At 41.3% G+C, this 12,007-nt stretch overlaps 2 protein-coding genes across 3 annotated transcripts in view; both read right to left on the reverse strand.

Moving 5' to 3' along the window:
• The window catches only part of LOC138015246 (protein SDA1 homolog), a 52,947-nt gene extending 51,725 nt beyond the window's left edge, over nt 1–1,222 (reverse strand). Inside the window, exons 1-2 of one of the 2 annotated variants that reach the window (XM_068862214.1) lie at nt 1,032–1,222; nt 1 (exon numbers count right to left, since the gene is read on the reverse strand). The exon at nt 1 is cut by the window's left edge and continues 104 nt beyond it. In XM_068862214.1, coding sequence (XP_068718315.1) covers nt 1; nt 1,032–1,121 — 91 coding nt within the window. In that variant the 5' untranslated portion in view covers nt 1,122–1,222. The remainder of the gene's footprint in view (nt 2–1,031) is intronic. The other variant, XM_068862215.1, reaches the window with a different exon arrangement.
• A 1,587-nt stretch (nt 1,223–2,809) lies between these two features.
• LOC138016648 (solute carrier family 15 member 4-like) lies at nt 2,810–8,877 on the reverse strand. Its single transcript, XM_068863842.1, has 5 exons — nt 7,827–8,877; nt 6,543–6,729; nt 5,727–5,952; nt 4,732–4,896; nt 2,810–4,207 (listed from the first exon to the last, which is right to left on the reverse strand). Exons 1-5 carry the CDS (start codon nt 8,735–8,737, stop codon nt 3,816–3,818), a joined length of 1,881 nt encoding a protein of 626 aa, XP_068719943.1. The 5' UTR covers nt 8,738–8,877; the 3' UTR covers nt 2,810–3,815.
• Between the last annotated feature and the right edge of the window lie 3,130 nt (nt 8,878–12,007).

Raw genomic sequence — 12,007 nt, forward strand, 5'->3', positions numbered from 1 at the left:
ACTGAAAAAAGAAAACCATACAATAATTAAGCTTGATGCTGATGGACATTAGAAAAATGGTTTATTTCAACCTTGGGTTCTGTCACCTTTCCCCAAACATTCTCCATTACAAAAAGTTCCTTTTGAACGTCAGACATCTGAAACTTGGCCATTTTTTAGTTATATCATTTTGATCTTTCCTTTTTTGGTAATTATTTTACCATAGCCACCTATATAAAATTATCAGTGGCTATTCGTATGGGACCTGTACGCCGACCTATGTTTGCTATTCATACAGGAGTCTTATTAGAATGATTACGAACAACATAGCCGTGCAGTTATTGAAAGCTACACATTTTAAAATGGGTGCTTGGACTTAAATACTGTTTCTCAGCGCTATTTGAAATGGATGCTTAGACCTTAATGCGAGAAACACAATGCAGGTTAGATGGTCAGTGACATTGAACGAAGGAGGTATTTCATGAAATTAAAAAAGCATCAATACAGTGTTTTTATGAGACGTCACGGCAGCCATGTTGGTGTCCCCAACTAATCCTCCGGGAATTGAGCTCTATTATCATGCAAACGTTTTTTCTGTTTCGGTGTAAAAACAAGGTTACTGATCACGTGAGTGAAAACACTCTAGCTCTGTAATGCCGTTGTTTGATAGCTGAACTGTATATATAAAGAAATTAACGAGGTAAGATTTTCCGAGTGTTATTGAACCTGCAATAATCATTCTATAAATGTAGGTCGGTGCACGGGTCCTGTACGAATATCCACTTTGTATAAAATTAAATCCGGTATCATATGCACGTGCAGTTTTCACAGGGACTTGATCTTCGTCTGGCAAACTCCCACCACAAAATGATCTAAAGCGCAATTCAGAGTGTTCCATGCGAAAATTCACTATAGTGGCTGCACTATAGTGGCTGCTACATCATTATCATTGACAAACTTGCGAGTGTAATCAAGTCACAAATGAAAACAAATGGATCCTTCCACTCGATCCACGTGTTTAAAATCCCCAAGATGAGGAGCGAAAAATATACCTCTTCTCTGTAGGAATCGGGATCTCTTTTCACAAGGTTTTGCAGCTGTGGCAAGTTGTTAGGCAACTGGTTCCCGTTTCGCTTACTCATCACAGCGTTCAAAATAATTTAAACCAAGAAAAACAACACGATTAAAAAAAATTGTCTATTTCTTCATGTTCCACCGTCGGCCATGTTTCTGCCTCGTTTCGATGCTTTCTTACAAATAACCGCTGGATACCCATGCAAAAACTACGCGGGCATCAATAACTCACTACGGCTGCCCACACTAGGACCAAAAAACAATTTTTATTTTTCTTTGGATTTCAAAACTATGTTAACTAATCGAAGTTTTAAGCCTTGATTTAAAAAGGACACCTGTTTATTTTAACTGGAATTTTCCTGTTTAATGGTCCGCCATTACTAACTTTAAAATCTTGGGAGAGCTGGATCGAGGAGACAATGACGTTATCGCCACTGGGGCCGTTTCTCGAAAGTCCCGTCAAGTTTCCGAACCCGAAAAGCCGATTGTGAATCTACGATCTGCCTATTCTAAGAAGACGATCTTTTAACAGATTTTCAAGACCCAAAAGAACAACATCGTTCCCCGGGATAGTTCCAAAGTTTCCTGCCTCAAAACCGTCCGTTTATTGTTATTGCGCATACGTACTGAGCATCTCGACATACTCGGATTTCCTACCGGCAGTGCTTGTCAATACATGGATAATTTTGCGCGGTTCAAAACTATTCGGAGAAATTAAAGCAGAACTTGGCAAGTGCTCTTGGTATCCGAAAAGAAAAGTGGGGGTAACCATGCATTTTCAGAGCTAATTAAGCTTCAATTTGGAAAAAAACGCCATACACTGCTTTGTATTTTAAAGCTTTTTACAAATATTGTTGATCAATTATCTTCGAAAAATGCGTGATTACCCCCAATTATCTTTTTGAATTTCAATAACACTTGTTAAGATCTGCTTTTCCCGCATATTCAGTAAATCGCGCAAAAATACCTTTGAATTAGTAGGCACCGTCCTTAAGGGGCTTTGAGGGCACAATGGTAACACGCAATCGGTTTGTTGATGGATCTCGACTGCGGATTCATGTTTTTTTGTCAAGCAGCAGCCTGAAATTTGCGGACTGCTGTTGACGAGAAGCTTAACTAAGTGATCTCCGCCTAATAGCCCTTTTCACGGTTAGGTTTTCTCACTTGCATTACAATATAATCTAGCATGCATGTGAGACAATTTCGGGCTATTTTGTAGTTTTAACCCGAAACTGCCTCGCATTCACGTTAGATTGCATTGTAATGCAAATGAGAAAAACTAACCGTGAAAAGGGCTATTGATCGCAAAACTAAAATTTATGTTTAATTCCCTCATTTAACTGTGAACTCTAAACAAGGACGAATTCATTTGGGAATGAAGACCTCAACACCGGGAATTCCATCCCCTACTCTTTGCGAACTTTAAATGAGTTCTTTAACGTCCCAAAGTGTTAACAGCAACGGCTGTGAAATGAGGCATAAGGTTTATACTCCTTGTCAGAAAAGACATAAAAGTCGAATCGTTTGCAGATGTTAATATAAAGGCAGCACTTTCTCTTCAGATATTTTATGACCCTCAGTGTTGGTCTGGACTGAGTTTGAATTCACGACTTCCAACAAAGTAGTCCAATGTTAAAACAACTGAGCGAACAGGTCCATCCTCGCAGGGTCATACTGCTGTCACGGAAAAAATTCCGGATCAGTTTTTGCTCCTGGGCAACCGAGCTCGAATCATGTTATTCCCTTGTCGCATATGTGTATTTTTCTTCTATTTTTATTTAAATCGTTGCATCATAGTTGTCAAATTGTAGTACATAAGTCTTGATCATTTACTCTTAAAATTAACGTCATATTATGTGGAATGTTATTGTAGCACTATTGTAGTCTGTTGGAAAAATTAAGATTGCATGTTAAAGTGTTAATTTGTGAGCTAAGAATAGGTGACAGGGCGTTGGCCCAGGTTAATATATATACCAGGGCAAAACGTTGGTAGTTGAAGTGGCGCAAGGTTGACGCATGTAGGAAACGCACAAGGAAAGGTTGTAACACGAAGGTCTGAGGGAAAAGGAAAAGACCGAGAGCTGCGTGTATCACTGCTAAGAGACATTAGCGGGAGCCGGCCGGCAAATTTCAAGACAAAACCCACTTGTCAGCGGCGGCAAGAAACGAAGTCACAAGAAGAGATTAAGGCGCTAAGTTTAAGAAACGAGAGAAGAAACTGGTCAAAGAAAGAGAACTGAAGAACCAGAGTAGAAGTAGGCGCCGAGGTGTGGAGAAGTTGATGTAGAACCTGAATTGCTGTTGGTTTGTTAAAGAGCTCGACTGCTGGTTTGTTGAGAGATTGAACTGTTGATTTGTTAAAGAACTGAACTGTTAGCTTAATTTCATTCAAATTCCTAGTGAGTGGTAAAAGTATTACTGTCTTTCACTGTTAATATTATTAGAAACTTAGAACAAAGTTTAGAATTAGTACCTTCAAAACTTGTAGCTTTAATAAAATAGTCTTAAACATTTTTCAGGTATATGTATTGTGTTGCGAGTTCGTGGGAAGGGGTTTGTGTGTGGTTATATCTATTATCCGTTTGCGATTTGTTTTTACCACGAGTTGCCGCGCCAGGGGAAGAAGCACGTCACGACTGCTGTATGTCAGGCAGTTTAAAGACGGGTCAAATCTCAAGGAAAAATAAAAAATACGTTCCTGATTTGTGGAAGCTGGACCATTAAAAAATGTAAAATATTAGGCAGCTTAACCTTGAAGTTCTTCAGCTAAGCTCTACAAAGTCTCTCGTCTGTGTGGTGACTGTCTCCACAGAAGGAGGTCGTTCTTGCGGGAGATCTCTATTCACCAGCCGGTGACACTTTGTTTCATCTCTATTAAGTACCCAAATATCACTATAGAACCCGATAATCAATGTCCCGAACGCTGTGACAAGCATCACACCAGCTAGTAACCAATAGTAATAAGCAACACTTTCATTTCCAAGGTAGTGTTCGTATATTTCGTCCTCGGCTCTTGGAAACCAGCCAAACTGATAAGCCGTCAGTGCTAAAATGACGAGGCTGAGAAGGCTTCCAGCGCTTATCATTAAGTTGTACACTGCCGATGTCACGCTTTGAGGGGTGGAAGGACACATGGAGAACACCATTTGAAGACCTTGACAAAACAACAAAATAAGAGCTTTCAACACAGTTGAATGAGTGCCAGTCACTTTTAGTTTTGGCGACCTATCCTGTAGCAGGACGGATACAAACGGTTTAGAAGCAAAAACAGAAAATCAATGGTGTATCGTTGTATGCTCACGTACAATCGTCAAAACCTAAAATTTGGTGATTTCAAGTTGTTTTTTTATGAAGTACGGCAAAAATGCACGAAAATTCCTGCTGCATATGCATGCAGCAAGATTGTTATTCCCTAATTTTTAACCAATCATTGTCTTTCTTTGTTGGGAGTTAACGATATGTCATTGGTTAGAAGAGAATAAGTAATCGTGCTGCATGCGCGGCACGCATTTAATTTTTAGCACTTTTTTGCGGTGCTCTTTATAACAACGACGTGAAATCACCAGCTTTGTTATATACCTAGATTTTCACTCAACAAAACGAGCACTGTGATTGGTTGATTCTTGGTCACGTGCCCCTGATCAAATCCCGACCAGACCGGGATACAATTCAACACACCTGGAATACTAGTGAATACTTCACTGATGCCCATAAGGACGTATTGTGGGATCTGCCACCAAATGGGATAGTTTCTGACAACAGCGTAACTCTGGTTGCATATTGTGAAGTTCACAGATCCAGTGTCCAGAAAGCTTCGTGTCATTCCCCTTGCAACATGACCAGCTAAAGAAGAGAAAAAAGAAAAATGATAAAGACATGAAAGGAGAATCTTTCACAGTCATAAATTCACCTCAATCGTGATATATTAATGCTTCGTTTGTTTCCAGTGGAAGTTCACAGGCACCCCACTTTTAATAATCTGAAAGAAACAACTCAACGCGGTTAAGAAACACAACTCTGGCGGGAGGCAACTAGTAAGCTATTTACAGAGCGTGGTAGAGTTGAATCCGAGACAGCCGGAAACAAATCCAAACCCGGGGCCCGTTTCTCGAAAGTCCCGAAAACTTTTCGGGCCCGAAAAGCCATTTGTGAAATTGCCTACCGCTTGTTTTGGAAAGGCGATCTTTTAACATGTTTTCAAGCTAACTAAAATAAATATGTCTGTAAAGTATGACGAATTAAATCCTCTCCGTTCTTGAGCTACAAAGGGAATTGTGCCACCCGAAAATGGCCCGTAAAGTTTCGGGACTTTCCATAAACGGGCCCCAGAGGTTAGAACGGGATTTGAACCCGGGGAAACCGCACGCAAACCCATCGCCCTAACCACTGGATTATTCCGCCTGCGAACCAGCAGTGGACTAGCTCCATGACGGCTTGATGACTAAAATGGCAAACCATGCCAGTGCAGCGCAATGTAAAAGATTTTTTGCGTTTTTAGCGTTTAGCGCTGCCTGAGAAGTTCATACAGCGGTACAACAATTTCTCCGTTCTCCTCCAAAACGGTGAACAATTAACCATCACTATTACACCTGTAATAATCATTTCCGCGTAAAACCCTTTAATGTTTCCATGTTTCGCCCGATCCCATTTCATTTGTGTCCGATTATACTTACCCAATCCAGCCGATCCAGCTGCAAACAGCATCCCTAAAACAATTTTCAATGTGACGGGTACAATAACGCCACGTTTAGCCAGACAAGGAAAAACACCTCTCTCCATCGCAGGAACCAGGATCAATAGAATAAGTATCTCAAAGAGACAAGGCCAGGCAGCAGGCACATTGATTCCTCCATATTCTGTGTTAAGGTGCAAGCCTTGTAGGATGAATGTGCTGTAGAGCTAAACATGCAACAGGAAAATTGAAGTTGATACACTGTACACGACTTCTACCCAGATTGAATCATTATTGGCATGACACTAAGGCTACATGAGATGCAAATGGTAAAATTGAATAAAAATATAAAATCAATACTTATTTCTTCATGAACTTTCTGTGTCTTAGGGCTTTTCAAGGCCAATGAAACAATAATAACAATAATAATAATAATAATAATAATAATAATAATAATATTATTATTATTATTATTATTATTATTATTATTATTATTATTATTATTATTAATGAAAGGGAACAGGTATGGCACAGTGGTGAGACCACTGTCCTCCCACCAGTGTGGCGACACATGTGGGTTAAGTTTTGTTGGTTCTCCACTCTTCTCCAAGAGGTTTATCTCCGGATACTTTGGCTTTCCCCTCTCCTAAAACAACTATATTTGATATGCGTTGATATAGCATTGCACTGGCATTGCAGAGTTCCCCTGGAGCCACCTGAGTTTTTCAGTTGTCTACAAAACTTAACAAATGCAATCTCTAAACTCATTTCATTTCAAGAGCAAGTATATGGGTTAGTGCATTACATGCCACTTTACCTGAGAATAAATCATCCAGTAAGGAATAAGAAGAGTGGAAAAGATCACAACTTTACGTATGGATCTGACTTCATCAACTTCACTTTCTAAAAACGTTCCACCACAACTGATCGTAGCTTTGTCCAGCCAACCACCTTTGCATGTCAAAACATCGACATTTCCAGAATGACATCTCGGAAAGAGTTCTCTAGAAGAATTTCAGTTTTTGGTATTGTTAGCATTGAGTACTAAAGGACTATTAAAGCTTGATAAGAAGTGTTTTCTTGCCTCATCTGCTAAAAGGCACAGTTTAGTAAGACAGAATATTATCACATTTTCCAGTGCATACCTCATAGTATTTGTTACAACACTTTCCATTCCATTAACAAGCTAGTGTATTTCACACTATTTTACTTTGTTACACCATTCTTATAAATTAAAGAGAAAGGTTAGTAACAATATTATTATTGTAACAGGCATTCCAAGGGTTAAAGTTTAAAAACTGACACAACTCTAAACACTGGCAACACAATCTTGACTTTCTTATTAGCAACATCTGGACTGGATACTTGGGAAACACCACAAGATTCTTAAAGCAAAATACACAAGAATTTAAACTATAAATTATAGCTAATTACGAGAAAAAAACGATTTTGCTGAAGACATGACGGTGTCACACAAGAGAGGGAGGATTGAATTAAATTACCATTAAGTTAGCTTCTAAAAGAGAAGATAACAGAGAATTTGTGACAGTGAAGTCAAAGGCATTTCAAAAAACTACATGTAATCTTAAAAATGCGGGGAAGATCTTATGCATTGATAAGACTAACATCAGACTTAAAGGTGACATTTTTGCCTTCTTTGGAAAGCCTATTGTTACTGCCCCCCTCCCTCTTTCCCATCTCCAACAGCTCCTTTCACTTCTTCCTCTGACAAAAAAACCCTCAATACCCTCAAAGGTACCCCTAAAGCTCCTGCTGTGGACCGTTTGAGGCTGAACACCCTAAGAGGAAGCAATATCACTTTTTAACCCCTAAAAGGTATGATAAGCACCGCATCTTTTTTACATGGGAGTTGCCCCCCCCCCCCCCTCCCCCATCCTGGGGCCGCAGGACCCCATGGTGTCAGTGCACCATTTATATTGAACTGCATTTGTACTTGTATGCAGAAGAGAAGCTGGTTATCAGCCCTTGATGAACTACTTTCATCTGGCGATGATACCCATCCCCCCACACCCACTCCTCCCTTGAATGGTCAATTGAGTGTCCTGTCTAAGGAAGCTCGTGTGGAAACAGTACACTGTACCTTGTTTCCACTTTAACAGCATTCCTCCTTGACCACGCTTGGCATAAAATGAGCCACATGTTTCTTATCCCTGTACCATGCGGTCTATCAATGGTGAAATACTTGCGGCAGTATAAAAAAGTCACAAAGGCTAACGTCAGTGACAGCGTCGGAAGACCAAACCCAACAGTAAGAGCAAAATGCCATTTCATTTGTTGAATATAAGTAACGCCAGCGAGACAGAGTAATGAAATAACATTTGACATCCAGTAAAAACAATTGAAAAGGGTCTTTGAGTCGGGGCGAGGTGCGTCCCTTTTCAGTTGGTCTGCCCCAAATGCGGATAAATTTGATTTCACAGCACCCTCACCAGCTGTGATTGACAACGAACTGACCAATAAGATCATTAAAATCCAAGGCTGGATGATTATACCGTCTTCTTCTCTTTTGCCTAAGTCATAATGTACCATTAAAAAGGCAACTACCACAAGAGTCAGGGTACCAATAAAATAGATCAGGAAGCCACTCACAATCGTATTGTATCGACCGAATCGAGAATCTGCCATTATCCCTGACACAGCGCACATAAACCAAGACAATGAAACAAATACCATAACACTAGCTACCGAAACGAACATGGGCCATCCACAACACTTGTATAGGAATAACACAAAGTTAATGAGGATTCCGTAGTAGGCAAAGCGTTCAAATACTTCAATCAATATTAACATGAGCAACGGGGCACGTTTCATTCTTAGATGTCGTCGTATTCTTCGCGAAACTTCTCTCCTAAACTCACGGTGTCTGGCTTTGACTTTTTCCCTCAGCAATGGTGATTGTTCTGTCTGATCCTTTTCAATAAGGGAAGGCGATCTAATGTCCGAATAATTGGCTGCTGGATGATGGCGGTCTATCTTGAAAATGAGAGGCATAATGTGACGTAAAGATGCTTAATGTAACCATAATGAAAAGATGAAGTTCCTTTTTCCGAAACAGAGAATGCGATTTCGTAATAGCGTAGAAAACGTCGACATTCTAACGAAAATCCCTAACTGTTGTTGGACAGGAGAGAGAGGTGTCCGGTCTTCCGGGTTCTGTTGAAACGTGCGTTATCAGCTTTTACTGGAAACGAATGTTTACACAACAAAGGATTGCGTGACAATTTTTACGATGGCCACGTACAATCCCGTACGAAAGTAGTGTGAAAGTGTGAATATAGAAAAAAAAGAAAAACTCACTCCGAATCTGACTTTAAAAACAAACACTGAATTTAGTCGCTAGGGACTTACGACGCAGAGTATTATTTGATTGCACTCACGTGATAAGACTTTTTGTACGGTGGGGGTGTTTTTATTGGCGTTTGCAATGACATCATCGCAACCCAAGAAGACCACCTCGACGTGCACAATTGTGAGATCATTACTGTCTCTATAAAATTCGCAAAAAGCAAGACTCTTCTCCTCTTCAGTTATCATTTCTCGCCAACTCCTGATACTAATTGACGCGTTGTTTTTACTGGACGATGCCCTGAGCAGGATTTTTAGTTCTAACCCTCCCTTGGTTATTCTTGCTGGTGATTTCAACGGTGGGGGCATAGATTGGTCAACTCGAAAGCTCACGCCTCGTATTACTCAAGCTTGCGACCAAGATCTCTTAGATCTCTCAGACAAATACGGCTTAATTCAGCAAGTGTATGTGCCGACGCGCCCCTCCTCCGGTCGAACATTAGACCTTGTCTTCTCCTCCAATCCTGGTATCATTAAGGCCGGTCACGTTACGTGCGGCATTCTGATCACGACGCCACGCTATTTGAGGTTGATGTTTCCCCGAAGTTTACGCCGAGACCCTCACCCCCTCCCCCCCGGAAAATCCGTCAGTTCCACAAGGGCGACTTCGCCGGTTTAAAGCGAACTCTTATCTACCTTTGCTTCCGATTACTTATCCACCTACCCAGAGAGTAACACCGTGGACGAAAATTGGTCCTACATCTCTCAAAAGATTTTAGAAGCTAGCGACAACTTTAAACCACATCACGAAAGCGTCACCTTCCCTGGGTCAGCACCTCCGTAAAACTTCTAATGAACAAACGCGACAGAGCGTACAAGAAGGCTCGGCATAGCAACAAAGCCGTCCACCTTACCAAATACAAGCGAATTCGCAATACCACAACCAAACGCCTGCGTGCTGCGCACGACAAGTACCCCAGAGTCTCTGGAGCCTGGGCCTGAGAATGCTGGCTCTAATGGAATCAAGCGTGCTTGGTCGTACCTAAAGCTGCCTCGAACTGAATCCGAGGGAATCCCGGTCTTAGTATCTAACAACCGCGTATGTCCCTCAGACAGCGCCAAAGCTGAGGCTTTACGCGAGCGGCATGACAGTGTGTTCATAGAAGATGCCTCATATACACTTCTCGGAAGAGGGCGTCAAGAATCAAATCCTGAAGATTAAGATCGATAAAGCTGGTGGACCAGATCTGATTCCAGCTGGAATCCTCCGCGACACCTCCCTTTTTCAACAATCTTACGAGACGGGAACTTTACCACATGCCTGGAAGCAAGCCGATATTTGTGCCATCTTTAAAAAGGGCTCCTAAGCAGATACCAAAAACTACGGACCGGTGTCTTTAACATCCCTTACATCTAAACTCACGAACATATAGTATCCTGCCAAATATCACGACACCTTTCTACAAATCGCATCGTCTCAGCGGGGTCTGCCATGCGACTCGCTCAACTCATTACCGTCATTTACGAATGGGCATCAGTCCTAAAAGTCTGTGGTCAGGTCGATATTGTATTTCTAGACTTTGCAAGAGCTTTTGACTCTGTCCTCTATGAACGGCTTTTACTTAAGGTTGACTACTACGGAATTCGTAGTAAGGCTAACATCTGGCTTCGAATTCGAATCTTTCTGAATGGGCGTAGCGAACGAGATGTGGTTAATGGCTGGTTGGTTCTGGTTCTTCGTGGTCGCCTGTAGTTCCCCGGGTGCCTCAGGGAACCGTATTGGATCCCATTCTCTTTTTGATGTTTATTAATGACCTACCTACTACCATCACATCTGGTATCAAGCTCTTCGCTGACGACTGTGTTCTTTACCGTCCGATTTATTCCGTAAGCGATCATTTAGCTCTCCAGCGAGACCTCGATCAATTAGAGAAGTGGGCCTCTACATGGAAGATGAAATTTGCACCTACAAAATGTTTTGTTGTGACCATCACTTTGAAGAATTCTCCTTTCCAATTTTTGTAATTTATACCATGTAAACGTAATTGTAACGCCATACCATGTAAATTGAGCGACATGTGACAGTACGTGAAGTGGTTCAAATACGTCATATACGTATGTGACGTTATAACTGGCTGACCATAGATCTCTTATGATTGGCTGTAGTGAAAACATCCACCTGAGGTGCTTCTAAAAATAGAAAGATACGGGAAAGAGTTGACGCAGAGGGTTAATATGGACGGAGACTCCGGGTAATGGAGAAAAGAAGAAAGAACTGATGATCCTGAATCAAGGTCAGTCAAGAACTGCCCGTCTAAGCGTCCATCTTGAGGGGCCTGGGAATACAGCGCTCGCGCATGCTCTCATTATCGTCCCTTGACCCAATCTCGTCCCCAGAGTCCGCTTTTTTTTAGTCAGCAAGAAGTTAACACAACGACACTGACGGTTTACAACAAATTCTATGCCACTTGTGTAGCTAAACTTGAGGAAGAAACCCTTACAATAACCTAACATTTCTGAATGCTGGATGATCCGTGGGGACAAGTTTTTTTCCTTTTGTGTGTGAAGACTTCTGTAAAGGGTCACCCGTCTGGGGACAGCTGCGTATCACCCAGCAGTCAGAAATGAGCACTGAAACCAGATAAGGAATCAACCACGCTTAAAACAATTTTTAAAGAAACTATCGTAGATATTTAAAAGAGGGAAACCCTCAATGACGCGCTCGTAAAGGCAAAAATATAGCTTGGACGTTTTAATGAGACAACTACTAAAAACTTGCAGAAACTAAATGAGGAGTTTTACGAATTGTGCTCAGGTGGAACAGAATTTGTTGGAAATGTTGTACACCGTAAGCCAATACTGAGTGCGCCTTAATTCTTTAGCAGTCAGAGTTTCTCGAATTCGGAGTGAGCTTATTCGGAATACGGAATTCGGACTGAGCGTTTGGAATTTGGAGTGAGCTTTCGGAATTCGAAC

Source organism: Montipora capricornis, chromosome 9 (assembly GCF_036669925.1).
Source record: "Montipora capricornis isolate CH-2021 chromosome 9, ASM3666992v2, whole genome shotgun sequence".
Classification (NCBI taxonomy): Eukaryota; Metazoa; Cnidaria; class Anthozoa; order Scleractinia; family Acroporidae; genus Montipora; species Montipora capricornis.

Bases quoted from the DNA above. Each gene is read 5' to 3' on its own strand.
- LOC138016648 (XM_068863842.1), bottom strand. From the start codon at position 8,737: ATGCCTCTCATTTTCAAGATAGACCGCCATCATCCAGCAGCCAATTAT. The intron at 5,953-6,542 runs GTAAAGTGGCAT...TTGCATGTTTAG, and splicing joins ACTGGATGATTTATTCTCAG to CTCTACAGCACATTCATCCT. The intron at 4,897-5,726 runs GTAAGTATAATC...TCTCTTCTTTAG, and splicing joins AGCTGGATCGGCTGGATTGG to CTGGTCATGTTGCAAGGGGA.